The 23639-nt window shown below is 34.9% G+C and overlaps 1 protein-coding gene and 1 long non-coding RNA gene across 2 annotated transcripts in view; both read right to left on the reverse strand.

Moving 5' to 3' along the window:
- The window catches only part of LOC123656318 (facilitated trehalose transporter Tret1-like), a 31365-nt gene extending 16567 nt beyond the window's left edge, over nucleotides 1–14798 (reverse strand). Inside the window, exon 1 of the mRNA XM_045592020.1 lies at nucleotides 14541–14798. Coding sequence (XP_045447976.1) covers nucleotides 14541–14560 — 20 coding nt within the window. The 5' untranslated portion in view covers nucleotides 14561–14798. The remainder of the gene's footprint in view (nucleotides 1–14540) is intronic.
- Nucleotides 14799–16441: 1643 nt separating this feature from the next.
- Nucleotides 16442–17721, reverse strand: LOC123656648. Its single transcript, XR_006743567.1, has 2 exons — nucleotides 17670–17721; nucleotides 16442–17511 (listed from the first exon to the last, which is right to left on the reverse strand). It is a non-coding gene; the product is annotated as an uncharacterized LOC123656648 (long non-coding RNA).
- Between the last annotated feature and the right edge of the window lie 5918 nt (nucleotides 17722–23639).

Here is a 23639-nt window from a genome sequence, read left to right on the forward strand (position 1 = left end):
TCATGAAAATTCTTTCACTAACAGAAAGCTACATACATTGTTCAGGGGTGATATAGGCTATATTTTTTTATTGAACAAAAAATTCAGTGTCAGTTCAGTCAATAATATATGTAAATCAAGTCGGAGAAATGCGAGCGAGATGAAAACTTTACTATATTTTTGCACCAAATATATAGTAATTAACGCCCAATGCAGTGGACACGGGAAACAGACACATTTTGTATGTAATGTTCGAGTCAATAATTTATCATTACTACTTTTTATTTTATACATTTTTTAATAATACTACTATACTAACTATTTACTATAAGACAAATACGTGATAATGAAACCATGGAGCTCTTTGTGTCATCATAGGCATTTCTGTCCCTAATTGAGCCTACTCGAATAAGTAGCGATAATGGCAAGAGTTCTAATGGATTGATGATTTCCTAGGAAAACGACGTGCCTTTTCTGTGGGAAATAACCAGCGTCGAATCGCAAGCTTCGTTTCATTTCAGAGAAATAGCCTTAGGTAGGACCTGGGGACTCTGGGCAAAAAATTGAAATGGCTAATCGCAACAGATAGTTTTCACTTTTCATAAAATACATACACGTTTGTGCCACCTACTGTTGAAACACTTACGCCGAGTTGCACGAAACAAAATTAAAATTTAAGTAGAGATTAAACTAATTTAATCACAAGAATTTCATACAATTCTTGCGATTAAATTAGTTTAATCACTACTTAAATTTTAATTTCATTTCGTGCAACTCGGCGTTAGATTTTTAGTTGGAGTAGTAGTGAAAAAATATGTAATATAAATTTGTAATCGCAAAGCTCGTAGCCTAGTAACAGGATGCTGCATTTTTTGGTCACAGAATTGGCATTCTCGGTACGGTTACACGCGGATATGGTTTATCGCACAATTATCTGTTTTTACTTTTGCAATATAAAATACAATACAAATACAGTAAGAGTCTTATTACGATGAACTTGATTGCTATATTTAATATATCTTACTAATTATAGCCCCCTTTTTTCTAAAGTTTTCTGATACTTTACTGATGGTTCTTAAATAAAGAAAAATCAGTAAATAGTTTTAAATTCACGCCTGTGGCAGTTGGCGGGACAGATTAAGGACAAAAATTAAGTATATATTTGTATCTGTATCTTGTCAAAGTCTTTTGTATATAGAGGCAATAAAAATGTATCAGTTGGCATGTTTTATATCGCAATCACATCAGGCAGTTTCCTTATATGGATTTTGAGAACTTCTTTTTGACATTATTGCCCTTTTAAAAATAAATATATTCATCTTCCAAAATTTACATTCGTAAACATTTTTGAGTCGTTTCACAAGATATTATCAATATTTATTTCCAAATTTTGCAATAATGTTAGTTAAGTAGTATAAAAAATGCGAAAAGCAATCGTTGTCGATGATGGTGATAATGTTGCGAAACCAGTCCTACGTAACATGTTTGTGCAAATACAACAAAGTAATTTTTATAGCAATATGTCTAGCATACGAGTATGTAAATATATAGTACTAGCCGTGCCCGCGGCTTCGCCCGCTTTGAAATCAGTGTGACACAAAGTTTTCCCGGCAAACTTCCAGTGAAACTCTCATCATAATCGGCTTAGCCGTTCTGTAAACCTTCCTCTTGAAGCCCTCTCTCCATTGGTGAAACCGCATGAAAATCCGTTCAGTAGATTTTGAGGGAATCGATCACATACACTTTTGGGGACTTTGTTTTATAATACACTAACTGTTGCCCGCGACTACGTCAAACAAAATGGTTCGTTGAATTCGTCAGAATTGTGGTATGAAATAATATAGTAATACTCGTAATATAGTATTGTAGTGTAAATATGTTTAAAATATACTGCATGTAATTTAGTTTTTTATATGGTTCTACGTAAATAAATGCCACGGAATAGTGTAACGCACGCTCATCCGTGACTCCGTGACGACAGGGGTAAATAAAAAGTATTCTAGTAACGTAAAGGTTAAATATTGTAAAAAATATTTTTTTTGTACTACTTATAAGTGATCAATATAAATGTTTCTTGAACAACCCCAATTAAACCCCTTTAGCGGTGGAATATCGCAAAATCCGTTCTCAGCGGACGTCTACTAACTATAATCTACCTCCCTGCCAAATTTCATCTTTGTCCATCCTGGATGAATGGACCATCCAGCGGTTTTTGAGTTCTCGTGATGAGTGAGTCAGTGACCTTTCTCTTTTATATATATAGATTACGATGCCTTATTTGGACACCTCCTCACCATCTATAGAGCATACGTTTTAAATTCCAAGTCTCTTACTTCAAAAACATAGGACTTTCATACGAACTTCCAACCCCCGTTTTATCCTCTTAGGGGTCGATTTTCATAAAATCCGTTCTTAGCGGAATCAACGTCCTATAAGGATCCTGCCAAATTTCAAGCTTGTAGATAGATTCCGTGATGAGTGAGTGACCTTTCGCTTTTATATATATATTTATAGAATATGTCTATATGCATATATAATCTGTATGCAGATGATCTACAAATATACCGACACTTCAGCTTGACGGAGTTGGATGAGGCTGTTGGAATTTTAAATAATGATCTTGCTGCTGTTCAGGTCTGGGCTGAGTCTTTTGGTTTGCTAGTAAATCCTGCAAAATCACAAGCCATCATTATTGGTAGCAGTCGGTTAAGAGGCAGACTTGACTGGGAGTTGGTACCTAAAATCTGTTACTCTGGGGTCCCAATCCCTTACTCTGATAAGGTTAGAAATTTGGGCCTTATTATGGACTGCAACCTGTCTTGGAAAGCTCACATTAACGAAATCAGCAAGAGAATACATTACTCGATTCACTCTCTCAAGCGTCTCCAGTATTTTCTTCCCTTCAAAACCAAATATATGCTCGCGCAATCCCTTCTACTACCTATCCTTGACTATGCCGATGTATGCTATCTGGATGTGACAGAGGAGCTGCTTAGAAAGTTGGAGCGACTTCAGAATCTCGCAGTACGCTTCATTTTTGGCTTGCGAAAGTTTGATCGTATTTCTCACTTCCGTGCTCAGATCAAATGGCTCCCTATTCGCCTTCGCCGTGATATGCATATCCTATCTACTCTCTTTAATATCCTACGTGATCCAAACTCTCCTTCTTATCTTCGATCCCGTTTTCACTTCCTACCCTCTCCTAATCGTTCCAGGCGCCCTGGCATTACAACAAAGCTGGATGTACCAAAGTGCAATACAAAATTCAAACTTAATTCATTTACGGTACGCGCCTCTATACTGTGGAACAAACTCCCAGAAAGTATCCAAAAAAGTCCTTCCCTTGTCTCCTTCAAACGAAAATTAAAGGAGCACTTTATTTCTCAAGTCAATTTACAATCATAAGTATATAATTACCTTTCTATTATGTTATGTATTTGTATGTATTTATGTGTGTATGTATATATATATGTATATGTATGTATGTATAAATGTAAGGTATGTATATATATGTATGATATGTCCGTGTGTATGTATTTATACTTATAAGTTTGTAATACATTACAGTTATTCAACTATTTTCTCAATATTGTTATTTCTTGCACTGTGTTCCCCGCTATATGACACTCTCTCTCATGACCATTGGTTGACTGGAAGAGATCTCTTCTAGGGATAAGTCCACCTTTGCCATCAACTATATATTTAATTATCTGTATATTCTATTCTTAAGTGCAATAAAGTATATAATAGAATATAGAATAGATAAGCACTTCTAAGTAGACACGAGGAGCAGTTCAAGATCATTTACATGATAATAAATAAATGTATATTTTAAACATTTTAAAAAGGTTTGTTATTTAACTAGGTTTGCCCTGCGGTTTCACCGGCGTTAATTTGAGGAAAAAAAATCTAGGTACTGTTTAAATCATGTGACTTACACAGATTTTAGATTATCTCCTAAGTTATACGTTCAAATAAAATGCTATAAAAGGCAAAGTTTATTATTCACTAGCTGTGCTGACGACATCATCCGCGTGGAATTTATCAAAAAAGTAAAAAAAGTTAAGTGTTCAGTTCGCAGAGTTATAAAATAAATAAATTTCTAAAATAAAAATAGGCCTAGGATACTTATTACATTAGCTATCTATCTGCCAGTGGAAGTCCCGTCAAAATCGGCCCAGCCGTTTTAAAGATTAGCCGGAACAAACAGACAGACAGACAAACAAAAATTAAAAAAAAAAATGTTTAATTGGTATATGTATCGTGTATACACCCATATGTATTTAGTAAAAAGCGGTTATTTTAAAATTACAAACAGACACTCCAATTTTATTTGTTTGTATACTAACAGATTGCTAACGTATCTAATAATTCTTTTTTTTTTTCTAAAAATTTTATCTATAATCTATAATCTATAATATATATAAAAGCGAAAGGTCACTCACTCATCACGAAATCTCCGAAACTATAACACCTACAAACTTGAAATTTGGCAGGTAGGGTCTTTATAGGACGTAGACATCCGCTAAGAACGGATTTTACGAAACTCGACCCCTAAGGGGGTAAAACGGGGGGTGCAAGTTTGTATGAAAGTCCTATGTTTTTGAAGTAAGGGACTTGAAATTTAAAATGTATGCCTTATAAATGATGAAAAGGTGTCCAAATAATGTATCTTTAGAAATAAACTCCCTTTTGGGGTTAAAACGGGGGATGGTAGGTTTACTTACTCATCACGAAATCTTCGAAATTATAACACTTACAAACTTGAAATTTGGCAGATAGGCTCCTTATACGGCGTAAGCATTCGCTAAGAACGGGTTTTACGAAATTCGGCCCCTAAAGGGGTAAAACGGGGGTTGAAAGTTTGTATGAAAGTCCTATGTTTCTGAAGTAAGAGACTTGAAATTTAAAATGTTAGCTCTTTAGATGGTGAGAAGGTGTCCAAATAATGTATCTTTAGAAAGCAACTTTCACTAGACTAGAGTTTCACTGGAAGTTTGCCGGAAAAACTTTGTGACACACTAATTTCAACGCGGGCGAAGCCGCGGGCACAGCTAGTAGGTATATATGTATATTGCTCGTTTATAGGTATTAGATACGTTAGCAATCTGTATGAGTAGCTCATGCTTCACAAGTGGGCGACAAACGCGGCATTGTGTTGCGAAAATACCAAGTAATCATTGTAGGAACCTTTATTGAAAAAACCTTACGTTGTCTATTCAGTATTATGAAATACACTGGCATCATACAATGGCAATGTCAAAATCACCAATAGTGTACTTATAACCTTTAATGTACATTTAACCTTTAATATAAAGGGGCGTAACATTTACAGGTCGTTTGAGTGAAAACACTATTGTTTTGAATATTTTTTTTCAATCACGTAGGTTAATGGTAGGTACCTAAAAGCTAAAAGATAATGAATCATTGCGAGAGATATAAGTTCACTTACACTGAAGTCTATTAATAAAAATATAGGTTGAAAACCGGCCAAGTGCGAGTATGACTCGCGCACGAGGGGTTCCGTACAATTGACTAGATAAACAACAGTAGGTAAACAAATTTCATATTGTAACTAGCTCGCCTTGCATCGTGACGTTATTGCTACCCGACCGATCATTGCTCAGCAACTTGCCGCGCGTCGCGCCGCTTGCGCCGAACCGCAGCGCTCCCACAACAGTTTATAAAATAAATACATAATATAAGTAAATTTTTAACCGACTTCCAAAAAAGGAGGAGCTTCTCAATTCGACTGTATTTTTTTTAATGTATGTTACATCAAAACTTTTGACCGTGTGGACCGATTTCGACAATTTTTTTTTTAATCGAAAGGTAGTGTATGCCAATTGGTCCCATTTAAATTTATGTGAGATCTAACAACTACTTTTCGAGTTATATCTAATAATGCGTTTTTACTTGACGCTTTTTGCGTCGACCTACGTTGTATTATACCGCATAACTTTCTACTGGATGTACCGATTTTGATAATTCTTTTTTTGTTGGAAAAGGGATATCCCTAGTTTAGTACCATGATAAGGAAACTAGGATCGGATGATGAGATCTCTGAGAAATCGAGGGAAACTCTCGAAAATCCGCAATAACTTTTTACTGGGTGTACCGGTTTTAATAATTTTTAATTTAATCAAAAGCTGATATTTATCATGTGGTCACATATAAATTTTATCGAGATCTGATAACTACTTTTTGAGTAATCTTTGATAACGCGTAGTTACTTGACATTTTTTTCGTCGATCTACGTTGTATTACTCGTCGGTGTAATTGAAGTCGTTTTTTTTTTTCGTTTGCGAGCAAACACAAATATAGTTCGAGGCGCTTTTCGAGAGTCTTTTCACGCCTTATATTAAAAGATACACTATATTTTTCCATTTGTAACACTAAATGTCGCGCACAAACTGTTTTTTAATACTTATTTAAAAGAAAAACTGCTAAATAAGTGAAGAAGCCGACATTTTTGTTTGTATACATAAGAACGGCAACAGCACAAAGGCAAGCGCGCGGCATCGAATTGAGAACCTCCTCCTTTTTTGGAAGTCGTTAAAAATTGCACTTACTCAAAAACCCGTTGGTTGTGTGGATGTGAAGAAAGCAATAAATTATTTTGTTTTCCTTGTCTAGTGTTTAAATAAAATAAAGCAAGTTAATTAAAATAAAGTGCAAATAAAATAAATGGTAAGATCGTTTTTCGTCCTTTCTTGATGTTAACTTTACACTACCTAAATAATTCTGAAGAGAACGAAACAGATGGGAAAATGAGGGTGCAAAATAGCAGCTATATAATGGATGCAATAAGTCTTCCCAGTCGAAATCTTTAATTTTCGTTGAGTGGCTCATGACGAATGTGGTCAGGCGTTGCTGTGGTGAAAGACCACACCTTACCTGCTCAATGCAAAAAGTCATCGGTCCTTGATACGTGTGAAAGTTCCAAATTAATTAAACTTCTGGAAATTGGTGAAAATTATGCTCAAAGATTCCATTACATACATACATACAACCCAAGCTAATAAAAGTGTGGTAAAAACCGACTTCAATTACATCGATAAGTAATAATTAACGTAAGTAGACGAAAAAAATTAACAAACGCACTAGTCATCACTACGATTTTCAAAGGTTTCCCTCGATTTCACTGGGATTTCATCATCAGGTCCTGGTTTCCTTATCATGGTACCACACTTGGGATATCTCCTTTGGAACAAAATTTTTTTTATCAAAATTGGTTCGGGTTCGGTCGGAAGTTATCCTCAAACATACATAAAAAAATTATATATTCATTCATTTTATTCATTACCACATACCCATACCTACTACGTGACCCGTTTTAACAATTTTTCAACCCCCTCTCTCCGCAGAGTGTCCATCCGTAGTATTTGCTAAGACACTACCCCTCGAGAGTTTTCATATAGTAATTTAGAAGTACAGTAAAATTTTTAACCTCATTAAATTTTTTACCTCACAGCTCGGTAAACTATCAGTTTTTAATCAGCTGGCGTCCTGGCATATGTGCGCCAGTGTTGGCACTTATGAGTTTAAAAAGGGCCATATTTGAATATAGCTTGAAAAAGCATGAGATTTTTCTAGAGATTAATGTCTACGTGACGAAAACCTAGGACCACACCCCCACCCCTGTGACCAGGCGTGGTAGTTTTAAAGACATGGGTCACGTAGTATGGGTATGTTCTCTAATCCATTTATGTTACCTACATATTTATAAAACGAATAACTGATGGTTGATTTTGAATGATCGATTGTATGATTATTTTATTATCTTTGTAATTTTCGGTTGGATGAAAACATAATGAGAACGCTACAAATTTCAAATTGTATATATCGATCTTACGCTATTTTTAGTCCATTCGCATAAATGCTTAGTCTAGATTTATAAAAATTTATCAGCGCTCATTGAATGCATTGATTTGTGTTTGCCATTTTGAAGAGACCAACCATGTCATCGCATACGTAGTATTACTTTATTGTAACGTAAATATCTTGATTTGGCGCAGTAAAACGAATGAATTCTTTTTAAAAATCATTATTGGGTTATATAACACACACACACACACACACACACACACACACACAAACACTATTTGTGTACACGTATTGACGTTTATCTACATGTCATGTTGACCTATAACTAATTACAATATTAATATATAAACTGACCTTGGAATGAGGAATGTCTGTGACTTAGAAGTTTAGAAGCAGTGTCCGATTAATTATTACTATAATGTTTCTTATCTTTTTTTTGTGAAAAAAAGACAATTATTTTTCTTTGTGTAGTGTAAGTTTTTAATGATGATTTGATGTTTTATTATAAGATTAACGCATTTAAATTAAAATAAAGATAATACTATCTTTTTAACCGACTTCCAAAAAAGGAGGAGGTTCTCAATTCGACTGTATTTTTAACCGACTTCCAAAAAAGGAGGAGGTTCTCAATTCGACTGTATTTTTTTTTTTTTTTTTTTATGTATGTTACATCAGAACTTTTGACCGGGTGAACCGATTTCGACAAATTTTGTTTTAATCGAAAGGTGGTGTGTGCCAATTGGTCCCATTTAAATTTATTTGAGATCTAACAACTACTTTTCGAGTTTTATCTAATAATGCGTTTTTACTTGACGCTTTTTTCGTCGACCTACGTTGTATTATACTGCATAACTTTCTACTAGATGTACCGATTTTGATAATTCTTTTTTTGTTGGAAAGAGGATATCCCTAGTTTGGTACCATGATAAGGAAACCAGGATCTGATGATGGGATCCCAGAGAAATCGAGGGAAACTCTCGAAAATCCGCAATAACTTTTTACTGGGTAAACCGATTTTAATAATTTTTGATTTAATCGAAAGCTGATGTTTATCATGTGGTCACATATAAATTTTATCGAGATCTGATAACTACTTTTTGTGTAATCTTTGATAACGCGTAGTTACTTGACTATTTTTTCGTTGATCTACGTTGTATTGCTCGTCGATGTAATTGAAGTCGGTTTTTTTTTTCGTTTGCGAGCAAACACAATTATTTTTATTTATTTTTTATGTATGTTACATCAGAACTTTTGACCGGGTAGACCAATTTCGACAAATTTTGTTTTAATCGAAAGGTGGTGTGTGCCAATTGGTCCCATTTAAATTTATTTGAGATCTAACAATTACTTTTCGAGTTACATCTAATAATGCGTTTTTACTTGACGCTTTTTTCGTCGACCTACGTTGTATTATTCCGCATAACTTTCTACTGGATGTACCGATTTTGATCATTCTTTTTTTGTTGGAAAGGGGATATCCCTAGTTTGGTACCGTGATAAGGAAACCAGGATCTGATGATGGGATCCCAGAGAAATCAAAAGCTGATGTTTGTTTAAATTTAAATTTTATCGAGATCTAATTACTACTTTTTGAGTAATCTTTGATAACTCGTAGTTACTTGACTATTTTTTCGTCGATCTACGTTGTATTACTTGTCGATGTAATTAAAGTCGGTTTTTTTTTGTTTGCCTGCAAACACAATTATTATCTTTGATACTACACAAGAAGAAATACATATACAAACAAAAATACGACCTAAACGGTATTCTTGTCGATACAATAAAAATGTAATAAAAAATCGCAAGCTGGCCATTCGCTTGACACTATTCCTTAAATTGTGAAATTTCATACAATTCTTGCGATTAAATTACTTTAATCACTACTTAAATTTTAATTTCTTTTCGTGCAACTCGACGTTAATGTGTATATCACCTTATCGCTATCAATAAAATGTTGTACCGGAATTATTATAGTTGTATCGTTATTACGAAAAAATTATCAAAATAGTAGATATTAGGTATATATTACGAAAATGTTTTTGTTTAATACTTTTTTAAATCAGTATAAATGAATTTCATGATAGATATGAGCAATTCTGACGACATTTCGTTATCTGACTTGAACTTGAAAGATTGTACTCGTAGGTATGTAAAAATAATACTTATATAATTTCTAAAGTTTTATGCTTAATGGATAAAGATAATATTTAAATAGCTTGATTTTAAACGGAAATTTCATCATTGGCCTTAATCCGTATATTGCAGACGATTTAGGCAGTGTACGACAGACACTGTGTCGCCTAGGACACTTTTCCGGAAAACGCAGAGTTTCCTAAGCTCTGCGTCACACTCTCGAGTCTCGACCTCACTGGCTAGGCCCACAGAAACGACGAGTCGATACATGTGGAGCCAGTTCGGCTGCAGAAGTCTTTCGCATTTCAGAGTTTTGCCACGAATGCTTGACGGAGATCCCATTCCGGGTTTCAAATGAAGTTTTCCTTCTTCAGAACCCTGATGATTTTAAGCTAGGTTGATCCCTCGGTCACCTTTTACGACCCCCACGGGAAGAAAGGGGGTGGTGCTATTCTACCCGGCCGGAAATTTAGCAGACCAGAAATAGGAGAATCTTCACCTTTAGTTTCGCTTTTGTTTGTGACATTTTTTAATCTATAAACATGTGATTTCTCAGGTTGGTAATATTCTATACTTCATGAAAAAATCAATGTATTCTTTTGTCTCGTATTTGTTGGCATAGGTATATCTTTTTAACATTTTTTATTTAAATATGAACAAAAATTACTATTACTTATGCTTAGGTATATATGGAATTATCTTTTTTACATTAAAATGTGTTTACTCTATCAAAAGTTATGGTAATTTGAGTGAGTGAGATAATCCACACATTTCAGCTTTAAATGTTATTCTAAAATAGTAATATAAGAATTTTGTATTATTTAATAAATATACTCGATATAATTTTAATAACTTGTGAATTGTTAATATGTACTAGATTGTTCAATAAGTCCCGAGACTAACCTGGAAATGGCGCATATATTAAAAACTCTTTTGATTTTTAAAAAGTACTGGCTATCAATACAAGAATATGTGTCAAATTTTTAAAAATGGAACAATAAAATTATTGATTTTGAAACATTTAAGTGACGCTACGGTTGTAATTTCGATACAATGGAAAAAAACGAGTTCGCGTGTTGATAAAACATTGTTTTTTAATGGGAAAAAATACCGTTGAAGCACAGCAATGGCTTATAAAATGTTATGCAGGATCAGCTCCCTCTAAAGCAACCATTTGTCGGTGGTATGCCGACTTCAAACGTGGTCGCATGGACACCAATGATGGGGAACGCTCAGGTCGTCCAAATGAAGCAGTGACTCAACAAAATATTAACCAAGTCCTCAAAATCGTATTGGAAGATCGGAAGGTAAAAGTGCGAGAGATAGCCGAGATAGTGAAGATTTCAGCTGGTAGTGTTTTCACTATTTTACATAAAAATTTGGCCATGAAAAAGCTTTTTTCTAAGTGATTGCCGCGTTTGCTTATAACTAATCAAAAGGAACAACGTATCAATGATTCAGAGCGATGTTTGGCGCTGATGAATCATAATAAAAAGGATTTTTTACGTCGGTATGTAACAATGGATGAAACCTGGATATACCATTTCACTCTGGAATCCAATCGGCAGGCAGCGGAGTGGAGAGCGGCTGGTGAAAGCCGCCCGAAGCGTCCAAAGACTCAGAAATTGACCGGTAAGGTTATGGCGTCTATATTTTGGGATGCGCATGGAATACTTTTCATCGACTACCTTGAAAAGGGGCAAAATATAAATAGTGACTATTACATGTGCTTATTGGAGCGATTGAAGTATGAAATTGCGGGTAAACGGCCTCACATGAACAAAAAGAAAGTGGTGTTTCACCAGGACAACGCGCCTTGTCACAAGTCCGTGAGAACGATGGCCAAACTTAACGAATTGGGCTTCGAATTGCTTCCTCATCCCCCTTATTCGCCAGACTTGGCCCCCTGCGATTACTGGCTGTTTGCAGACCTCAAAAAAATGCTTCAGGGTAAGAAATTTGACTCAAATAGTGAAGTTATCGCAGCAACGGAGGCTTATTTTGAAGCCAAAGACAAATCGTTCTACACACATGGGATAGAAAAGTTAGAAAAGCGTTGGAGGGACTGTATCGCTCTTGGAGGAGACTATGTTGATGAATAAAAATTAATTTTATAAAAAAGACCTTTTTTTAGTACTTAGTCTCGGGACTTATTGAACCACGTGTTATAATCTATATAAATAAAAATGAATGTTGCTAAGCGCATAACTCGAGAATGGCTGGACCAATTCGGCTATTTTTTTTTGTATGTTTCTTAAGGCCCACGGAAGGTGTATATATTAAAAAAAAAAAATTAAAAAAAAAATAATAATTACCTACTATTAACTTTTGACAGAACGAAGTCTCTCCGGGCAGCAAGTGTTTAATAAAAATTATTACATATATCAAAATGAAATAAAAAGCTCTGTACTACTAGGGTGGCAAACAGCTGAAAGTAAACGGTTATCGATGTCTATAGATGTCATCACAAAAAGCCTACTTGTGACTAGTGTTATTTGGATGTGTGTCCAGTATCTATCTGTGATGTCTTCTGTAAGTTTGAAGTAGTTCCCTATTCGGGTTGCTCCAAATTTTGAGCAAAATATTTCGTCACATCATCATCATCACTTTAGCCTATGGCAGTCCACTGCAGGCCATAGGCCTCCCCTAGTTCGCGCCGGACATCCCGGTTTTCCGCAATCCTCATCCAGCCTACACCGGCAATCTTACGTAGATCGTCGGTCCAACGGGCCGGAGGACGTCCCACACTGCGTTTGCCAAGACGCGGTCTCCACTCGTCTACTCCAACGGCAATCGGTCCTGCGACACAGATGACCAGCCCACTGCCACTTCAACTTGCTAATTCTGTGCGCTATGTCGGTTACTTTCGTTCTCTCGCGGATAGTCTCATTTTTAATCCTATCTTTGAGAGAAACCCCAAGCATAGCCCATTTCGTGCTTTACCTTATATGTAATTTACATATTTTTTTTCACAAAAAATTATAATACAAGTAAAGTTAAAACTTATTTAAACACACAACATACTAAGTAAATGATTATGTTACGAAAAAAGATTTAATTTTAGCCTTGGTAAATTCATTTTATTCTAAATTTTGGTGTCTAGAGCTATTGAATGACATAACGCCTCGAATTTCAATACGTGAACATCGTGTTTGTTCAGATGCATTAAGATATTCAATGCTTCAATGAACGTCGTTTGCAAAAGTAATGTTTATTATTATTGACGTTAGGTTTTCAATTAATGATTTCTATTTGATGTAATTGATGTGTTAAGTATACAAAACTGCAAAAATGCTCTGTATTTGTAGGTATAATAACCATCACTTACATAAGTAGTGCAATAAAGTGTAACTTATGATCAATGAGCATAAGTTTTTGAGATTATAAATTGAATGTAATTAAATCTAAAAAGTTTAAATTTATAAAAACACCTTGTTTCACAGTCCTGAGTAGTGATAAATTTGTTATGACATATTATTATATGACCTCAATAAATTATTCTAAAAGATATTGCTAACTTCATAGCTGAATACCTCGGTATTTGGATAAAACTTCTATTTATTTACTTCTAGTTATATTCTGTTTATATTTTGTAATGTAACAACATACCTGTATAATTCCACAAAACATATTATTAGATACTAATTTCCTAGTGATATGACGATAGTAAGGTAAGCAACGTCTTAGCTAACAGGTGTCTTTAGAAAATAAATTTTCACAGACTTTAATAAAGTAAGTAATAATATAAGTAATAATATAAGTAATAATATAAGTAATAATATAGGTAATAATAATAAAGTAAGTAATATAAATGAGATTAAACAAACTTATTGTGCTTTAAAAACTTGCTTGTCACGCAAACAAATTAACTGTAAAGTATATAGGTAGTTCGATGCGCATAACACCGCACGTTAAAATTTATAACAGCCGTTGAAATAACAATATTTTGCGCTACCGATATTTGTCTGTAATTTTATTTATTTATTTATGTATTTGATTCACTTAAAATATGCAATGCATATTATGCATGTACATAAAAGAAGTTAAACTGCATTACTTTATTTTGTTTTGAGTAGTCGAAAAACTTGAAAAAACGTCAGATTTAATATCTTGTATTACAATCTGTATATTAAGGCAATATTTACGCGTGACAATATAGTTATTATATAAATAAAATAGTTATACAAATTATACAATTCTATTTGTTTCCTTTTTAGTTTGCGTAAAATATATCAATAAAACATTATACGAGTACATACTTTGTAATTTTTAAGTAAAAAAAAAGTATCATATTTTAAATATTCCCCAGGGAGTTTAAATGCAAAAAAAATTGTGCCTGATTATCAAACTCAGAATGTTTAATGAAAATAATATGACGATGATAAAGAGCCAATTGATAAATGTGCCTACTCCCAATAAGACACGTAAAGTAAAAAAAAAAAATAATAATAATAATAATAATAATAATAATTGGCGCGTTCGGTTGCAAATGTTACTTTAATAAGTAATAAAACTTTTTGTTTTAAAAATAGTTTGTATTATTTTTTAATTCGTAGGTATAATTATTATTTAGAAATACTTATTCATGGCATTAAACTTACCCAGCTTTAGTGTCTCTCATCCTTAGTTGCTTTTTCTTATGTAAAAATGAACCAGATTTTAATTTTAACTTAACTTTAACTGTAAAATATTTTATACACTGATTTACGTTTTCTGTACGGTATAGTCAGGGTAATAATATTTTATTTTTATTCACTTCGGAATGTCAAAACATTGTAATGAAAGCGATCAATATGCAAGCGTTTCGGCGAGGACGGCGGCGACTGGTGGCGGTCGAAGCCCCGTGCGACTGCGGGCAAGAGAAATCGTTTTGGCTCGGCGTCAGCTGTGGCCAGCAGTTAAAGGCCTTCTACACAACCGCCGACCATCGTGTCCTTGGTCGGGTTGATATAAAAATGGACAGTGTAGAAAACGGTTGACCCGACCAATATTTGGTTGATGTCAACGGCCTTGGTCGCGAGCGCATCTCATCAAAGAAGAACTGACAAGTTGAGTCAACCACCGACCGTGTAGAATGAATACAAAAATTGGTTGACCCGACCAAGGACACGACGGTCGGTGGTCGATCCCGACCGTGTAGAAGGCCTTTTAAAGGCCTTCCTATTTTTGTATTCATTCTACACGGTCGGTGGTTGGCTCAACTTGTCAGTTCTTCTCTGGTATTTGAAGCGATGGCTCCTTGCATTTTAACCGATTTCCAAAAAAGGAAAAGGTTCTTGACTGTATTTTTTTATGTATGTTAATTCAAAACTTTTGACTGGGTGGAGCAATTTCGACAAATTTTCTTTTGATCGAAAGGTGGTTTGTGTCATTTGGCCCTATTTAAATTTATTTGAGATCTAACAACTACTTTTCGAGGTATATCTAATAATGCGTTTTTACTTGACGCTTTTCTCGTCGCCCTACGTTGTATTATACCGCATAACTTTCTACTGAATGTACCGATTTTGATCATTCTTTTTTTGTTGGAAAGGGAATATCCTTAGTTTAGTACCATGATAAGGAAACCAGGATCTGATGATGGGATCCCAGAGAAATCGAGGGAAACTCTCGAAAATCCGCAATAACTTTTTACTGGGTGTACCGATTTTAAGAATTTTTAATTTAATCGAAAGCTGATGTTTATCATATCACATATAAATTTTATCGAGATATGATAACTACATTTTGAGTAATCTTCGATAACGCGTAGTTACTTGACTATTTTTTCGTCGATCTACGTTGTATTACTCGTCGATGTAATTGAAGTCGGTGTTTCTTCGTTTGCGAGCAAATACAATTATAAAGCAATAGAAGGTGGGTTTGGCAATAACTTTTTTATGCTAAAGTGAAGTGAAGTTTTTTGATTCTTTTCTTGGTATAAATCGGATCCAATGTCCCAAAGACATGGCAAATCAATATATAAAGATATAAATTCGGTCAGAACCTCTCGTTCGTGGCGTTCGTTTTGCGAATCCATTGCAACACGTGATGATATGCGCCCGTGACCATAGATAATAAACTTAAACTAGCTACCCGTGACGACAGACAAGCGCAAACTGAAGCGCTCGCGTCGGCCGACAGCGTTCCACACGGTCGGGACATGGTCGGGACCGACCACGAACGTAGCTTGTCGCGAGAGATGAGCTCGCGACCAAGGCCGTTGACATCAACCAAATATCGGTCGGGTCAACCGTTTTCCACACTGTCCATTTTTATATCAACCCGAACAAGGTCACGATGTTCGGCGGTCGATCCCGACCGTGTAGAAGGCCTTTTATCACGAACGCGGTGGTTGTGTGACGTTACCGGTCTGGTCATGAAAAAATTATTGTCGCATGCGTGTCATTATACATTAATAGTTTAAACTGATACGTGACCACGATGTTATTCTATAGATAACAGTATGAAGCTAAAGATATCGTACATTTTTTTTATTGGGTATGAAATTTTAAAGACGAAAAACATTTTTAATTTTTAATTTATTACATCATTCAGGTACCTACTTGTATAATATTGTAGTTAATTATGCACATTTAGGTCATACAAGCGAACAACATGACTGTCTTGAAAGTAAATAATCGTATGTGCCCGTAAACAAAAAAAACCGACTTCAATTACATCGAATAGTAATACAACGTAAGTAGACGAAAAATAGTCAAGTAAATACGTGTTATCAAAGATTAATCAAAAAGTCGTTATCAGATCTCGACCAAAGGACAATGCTCATGAAGTATGAGAATAAATCCCAGGCCCGGCGCAAAAAATGTAACTCAAAATATAGATAAAAATAAGTAATTAAATATTACATAGGGGGCATCATCGAAATCAGTGGCTATATGTGTGAAATTGCTATTCGAATTTTACCATCTGCGCCACATTGCTACTCGAGATTTTAGAGGTAACATAATGTATTAGTAAAAGGAACAGTAAACAGATACAGTTGTGGTTTAAGAGTGTATATAATGACATTTTTATGGCAACTTCTCTACTATCCCAACTACTTTTACAAGATAATAGGATGATAGAACTAAAAACACGATATGAATGTACTTGTCATTTTAATAATTACGCTTAAAAGTCATCGATTCTCTATGTCTAACACGATATGATCCAAAAATGATGCGGGATGCGCGAACTGCTCCTCATGTCTAGCCCACCCTAAGTAATATAAAACGCTCATGACGTGGGCGCAACAGCCCAATGTTCTCCGCCCATGAATACAGGAGCAGTAATATCCTGATATGCCATTCCTGCCATTTTCCCTTTTATAAAGAATGTAGGTGTAATAGATCTTGCTTCTTACGTGCCTCGATTGTATGCGACATCTTATTGAGACACAGTTTTCATCATTAATGTGTATTAACTCGGGATGACGAAAAACTTCAAGTTCATAAACACCTGTTTGCTTGATATGCTCACTGCAATAAGAGCGGGCGATTTTCAAGTGATACGTGCCCACAGCAATCAAAATCAAATCTTCATGTTTTAGTCTTGGGAAGTCTGCCAATTCAGGAAGATCGGCTTGCATTCCTATAAACGCAGATTCATTTTAAAATTGTGCAATAATTTCAAAGTTGCGTAACAATTTCACAATAATTTCTTATGAAAGCGGCCAATCGTTCTTTACATGTCTTGACTCGTTGAGACACGCATCGACGTGACTCGTTGCCGACAGCGATTAATCATACCTATGTGTTTTGTCGCCGACAGCAATTAGGTATAGTTCGCGTCATGTAAAAAGAACGCTGAAAGAAACTGGAGGGGGTGCGTTTGCGCATGGGTATACTCGCGCACAAGTACTACTGTTTTATTTTTTAATTAGGCTTTCACTCGCGGCTTCGTATAATGGTTATTGGTAGGTACATTAAAAAATACTAGAAATACCAGTGCGAATTATTCGGACTAAATAAGTATAATAATTATCACTTTACAAAATCACAATTTTTTTTTAAACAAAAGCAATAACAAATTTTTTTAGTTATTGAAATGTCGTATTCAAAAATAATAATTATCTGTACTCTCGATATTCGTATCTTAATAGTTTTTATGTGTTTAAAATGATAAATTGATAATTGTTTTTAGTGAAATAAATAGTAAATGGAGAATTTTGTAAATTAAAACTTTTGTGCGCGATAATAATTTGAGTCGACGTCGAACTGTCAACCGCTCTCAACCAATAGCACACCGGCAAGCATGCGACACATGATAAACACTCCCGTCCCCCTACCCGTACCACCAAATAGACCGATAAATCGCTTCTGCGCAGCTTCAAGGCCAGCGTTCTTTTTACATGACGCGAACTATAGTCGTTTTTAGTACAATCGGTTTAAAATAACAGGAAAGAACGCACAGATCGCAACGAATACTGTCGATGGACTGCTGCGCGGGCGACGCGGCACTCGCGCACGAAGTGAGAAGCCTAGAACTGGCTCCGACAACGTGTGAATGAGACAGAGAAGTCACGCTTTCGACCGACGACCGATGGTTACTTGGTTACTTGTTTGTTTTTTCAGATAGCACTTTAATTAAACTATAAGTCCCAGCTGTTCATGTTACCCCTGTAAAAATTCAAATGGCAATTTCATACATATAGCCATTGATTTCGATAATGCCTCCTATGCAATATTTCATTACTTATTATTACCTATAATTTGAGTTACTTTTCTTTTGCGCCGGGCCTGGGTTTTTTTTGAGCATTGTCTTTTAAAAACATGACAAGTTAAGCTTTTTATTAAAACAAGAATCATCAAAATCGGTATAACTAGTGAAAAGTTATGCGGTATAATACGTATGTCGACGAAAATATAGTCAAGTAAATACGCATCTATACAAATAAAAAAATTGGAGTGTCTTACTCATCTGGATGTTATATGAATGTATACACGGTACATATAGCAAAATAACATTTTTTATAATTTTTGTCTGTCTGTCTGTCTGTCTATTTGTTCCGGCTAATCTCTGAAACGGCTGGACCGATTTTGACGGGACTTTCACTGGCAAAGTGTAACTTAGGCTACTTTTAGTTTAGAAATTTATTTATTTTATAACTCTGCGAACTGAACAATAACTTTTTTGTTAAATTCCACGCGGACGAAGTTGCGGGCACAGCTACTTATTTATTAGATATAGCTCGAAAAGTATTTGTTAGATCTCAAATCACGCACAAATCGATTATATTCAATATCTATCTTTGGACAATATATGAGTAGAAACACATGTTTGCTCATAATGAGATGCCTCCATTTCAGCACAGAGAAGAGAATGACCCAGACGCACTGTATAAAATACGTAGAATTATTGATTTTTTTAATAATCAAACGGATAGCTAATATAATCTTTGTTATTTTACATATTTATGTACTTAGTACAGAAATAAGTGAAATTCTTTAGAACTTTTATTCGGGAGCAACATAAGCGTTAATTTGAACAGTCTCATAACCTAATGACATCGTTTTGTTATTGAACGATACTTACAAAAACATGAAAATACATGCTACTATGAAGAACTTTTTAACCGACTTAAAAAAAAAGAGGTTACTCAATTCGACCGTATATAATATATATATATATATATATATATATATATATATATATATATATATATATATATATATATGTATGTATTATGTATGTTCGGGGATAACTTCGTCGTTTATTAACCGATTTAGATTAAAAAAACGTTGGAAAGGGGATATCCCTGGTGTGGTACCATGATAAGGAAACCAGGATCTGATGATGGGATCCCAGATAAATCGAGGGAAACTCTCAAAAATCCGCATAGCTTTTTAATGGGTGTATCGATTTTGATGATTTTTAAGATAATCGAAAGCTGGTGTTTATCATGTGGCAGCATTTAAATTTCATCGAGATCTGATTACAACTTTTGAAGTAATCTTTGATAATGCGTATTTACTTGACTATTTTTTCGTCTACCTATGTTGTATTACTTGTCGATATAATTGAAATCGGTTTTTTTTTCGTTTGCCTGTCAACACAGTTATTATGATATAAATATAGCGATCGTGTGGAAATAGTTCAGCGTAAATTTCTGCGTGCCATTAATTTATAAATGTTATCACAGTAAGATTTCTTACGATAATTTACTATCAAAGTTTCGAGTACTGCCATTGGATAAAAGAAGGATAGTCCCTGACCAGACCTTTCTATATAAAATTTGCAATACTATGATTGATAGCAAGTAGGTAGGGGAACACCGGGCAAGACGGGGTGGTGGGCAAGACGGGGCATCAGGCTTTTCAGGTGATTTAAATTGATCAATCTCATTCGGTCTGCCATCCCGCTACTGGCCGCCACGACAGCTCTTAGTCACACGAGTACTAACATGGCGGCTATTAATTTGTTTTAGTTATCGTCGAAAAGTAGATTTCGTTTGTTCGTATTAAAATTTCTTATATGTACGTTTCGTAGTGCATGAAACTTGTATTTGGTGAATTTTAAGCGGCACGTCGGTTAATCCTATCTACAGTACATTGCAGTAACAGGTAATAACTTGTTGTTTTATAAAACATTATTCAATTTTTTTTTGTTTGAATATTAATTTTGAAACGAATCAACGGGCAAGATGGGGTATCTGATTAGTGTTGCCCAAATTCAGTCTTGGTCTTGCAGTCTTGGTCTTGTTCTTGCGTTTTTGCAAGACCAAGACCAAGAACAAGACCGCGTATTTTTAGCAAGACCAAGACCAAGACTGACCGTGCAAGACTTGAGCAAGAACAAGACATAGCCTGCAAGACTCTTGCGTCTTGCAGCTAGGACTTAGCGCTATTTCACTGAGTAGTTAGGTGTAACAGTTCGGTGTATAGGTAGGTACGCTTAGGAATTCTATGAGACGCAAAAAACTGTATCAAAGAATATGAAAAACTGGACCTATGCGCATTACGACTAATACCATAAACATAGCGAATAAAAAAATATCTATTAAAATCAAACTGAGTGCATGCATAGTTATGTTTTAACCATCGGCACTTTGATAATGCGGCATCAAAGGTTTTGTACTTACTTCTCAAAGAAATTTGCCGCTTTTCGGAAGTACATGGTTATGATACACGCGCCGGCGGCTTCTTTTGAAATCTAAAACAATCGTTGCCGCCACGCCGAAATCATAACATTTGACACTATTTGATTGCCGCCATAGGGCGTAGGTATACTCATGCAAAATCATTTCGAATTTTAAGAGTACCTACAGGTGTTCCAAAGAATAAATAAGTTTCAGAGAGCGGGCATTGACATATTGTGCAGTTCTGTCACCGAATTAAATGATTTTCAAATCACAGCTAATGAATGGCAGGTACTCGAAAAATTACATAAATTTCTAATAAACTTTAAACTTTTAAGTACAAAACTTGGTGGAGACAAATATGTTACATTACCGCTAGTCATTGTATCATTCAATCTCTTGCTAGATAAAATTGAATCCATGGTAAAACAGTTAGATGAGAAACCTAATCGATCTGAAGTGGATGAAAGGCTCATTCTAGCTTTCCAAGCAGCTCGAGACAAAATGCTTAAACATTACAAGAAGAGCAACTGGATTTATTGTACTTCTTTAATTTTAGACCCAAGGCATAAGGCTCAGACTTTTGACCTGACAATGTGGGGGAAGCAACTTAAAACAGAAAGTCTGCGCAAGTTCAATGAACTTTATGAAGAATATAAAAGTCTACACTCACTGAACAAATCTCTGGAATTACCAGAAAAAGAAAATAAAGTATGTGATGAAGATGAAGACGTAATAGACTTTGATAAACTCTATGAATGTCCCTCGACGTCATCTGGATCTTGTCTTCAAGGCTTAGTGATAGACGAGTTGGAGGAGTACCTGAGAAAACCAAGAACTGCCAGCTCGGAAGACATTTTAGATTGGTGGAGGACGCATGAGACAGAGTATCCGATTTTATCGAAAATGGCCCGTGATTTTCTCTCAATACCTGCAACTTCAGTACCTGCTGAGAGGTTATTTTCTAAAGCATCATTAGTAATTAGAAAACATAGAAATAGGTTAAGTGATGAGTCAGCCAGATGGTTACTTTGTATTAATTCTTGGTCAAAAAAATTGATATAAAGTATCATAACCTAATGATAAAGCTGTTGATTTGTGTTGTATTTTATTTTTTATTCAAATAAATGATAAATCGTAAAACTCTTTTATTAAATTTCTTATAAGTTGAGGGTTCAATCTCTTTCTAGACAGATAAGTATTGTTCTTTAAAATACAGTAAAGTTATTGTAATTAATTTGTTTTTTACATGTTTTAGCAAATGCAAGCTTATAAATCATAAATGTTTATTAAGAAACAGTTACTTCCATGGAAAACGACATATAGGTCAGTTGATTTTTCGAATTTCTTATCAAATCTTCAGTTATTTATTAATCTGCTTGATCTTTACTATGGCTATGTTAATTCAAGCTCACAATGTTCCAATTCTAATACGTTTTTCTAAGATTTAAAGTAAACTTTAATAAATAGTAATAGACTAATAGGTAATTGCAAGACTTGCAAGACTCTTGCTGCAAGACCAAGACCAAGACCAAGACTGGGAGCGCAAGACCAAGACCAAGACCAAGACCAGGTGTATTGGCGCAAGACCAAGACCAAGACTGGCTAAGTCTCGTCTTGTTCTTGCATTTGGGCAACACTATATCTGATACCCCATATTGCCTGATACGATTTTGATTATTTATATTTTTTTATATATTGTTTTAGGATGGTTTATATTTAAAAAAAGTCATATATGTTTCTAAAAGAAACTCAGGAAGAGGAAAACGGTCAAGGGAAGCACTGAATAAGGCTATAGAAGTTGTTTTGAAGCGAGAAATGGGATAAATGTTGGCTGCAAAAATTTTCTTAGTCCCACAAACTCCATTGGAATGAAAAGTAAAAAAGGCTAAAAAAGAATGTAAAGGTACCTTTGGGTACCAGTATTTTCGCAAAAAGAAGATGAGGATGAACTTGATGAATTATTTACTAGACATAGAAATCGGGTTTTTTTAACTGTAGATACTGCGGCAGCACCTCATACAACAACAGCAACGAGCACTGCAGTTGTTGTTACAGATCCTGCTACTTCAACAGTTGTGACAACTTGTACAACTGAAATTAACACATATTTAAATTTGAATCCTTCCCCTAGATTTTCATATTGGCCTAATTTAGTGCATTAGCCAGCCCAAAGCAACTATTGCCTCTTCCAGTGACCAAGAAAACATTAAAAGTCACTAAAAAACGCGGTAAAACTACTATCATAACCTCTTCACCCCATAAACAGAAGTTGTTAAGAGTTAAGTTAGAAGAATTTATTTAAAAAAAAATGTGACAGAAAAGTTAAAAAAGCAAAACAAGGAAATCAGACAGAGAAAAAAGGAGCGAAAACAGAAAAAGGAAGAGAAACAAAACCTATTTCAAGACTAAAGCCACAAAGAAATATAATTCAAAGAAACGTATTAGACAGTCGTCTTCTGAAAAGAGTGATGTTGAAACCGAAAACACTCCATGCCTACATTCTACAAGATTATATTTCGACTCCAAGAAAGGTTGGATTGCTTATTCTTCTTGTGGTAAATGGTTAAAAATTTGGCTGCGCAGGAGTGGGTGATAATGATGCCGAAGCAACATTCATTTGCGAGTTCTGCACTCCTGA

This window comes from Melitaea cinxia, chromosome 9 (assembly GCF_905220565.1).
Source record: "Melitaea cinxia chromosome 9, ilMelCinx1.1, whole genome shotgun sequence".
Lineage (NCBI taxonomy): Eukaryota > Metazoa > Arthropoda > Insecta > Lepidoptera > Nymphalidae > Melitaea > Melitaea cinxia.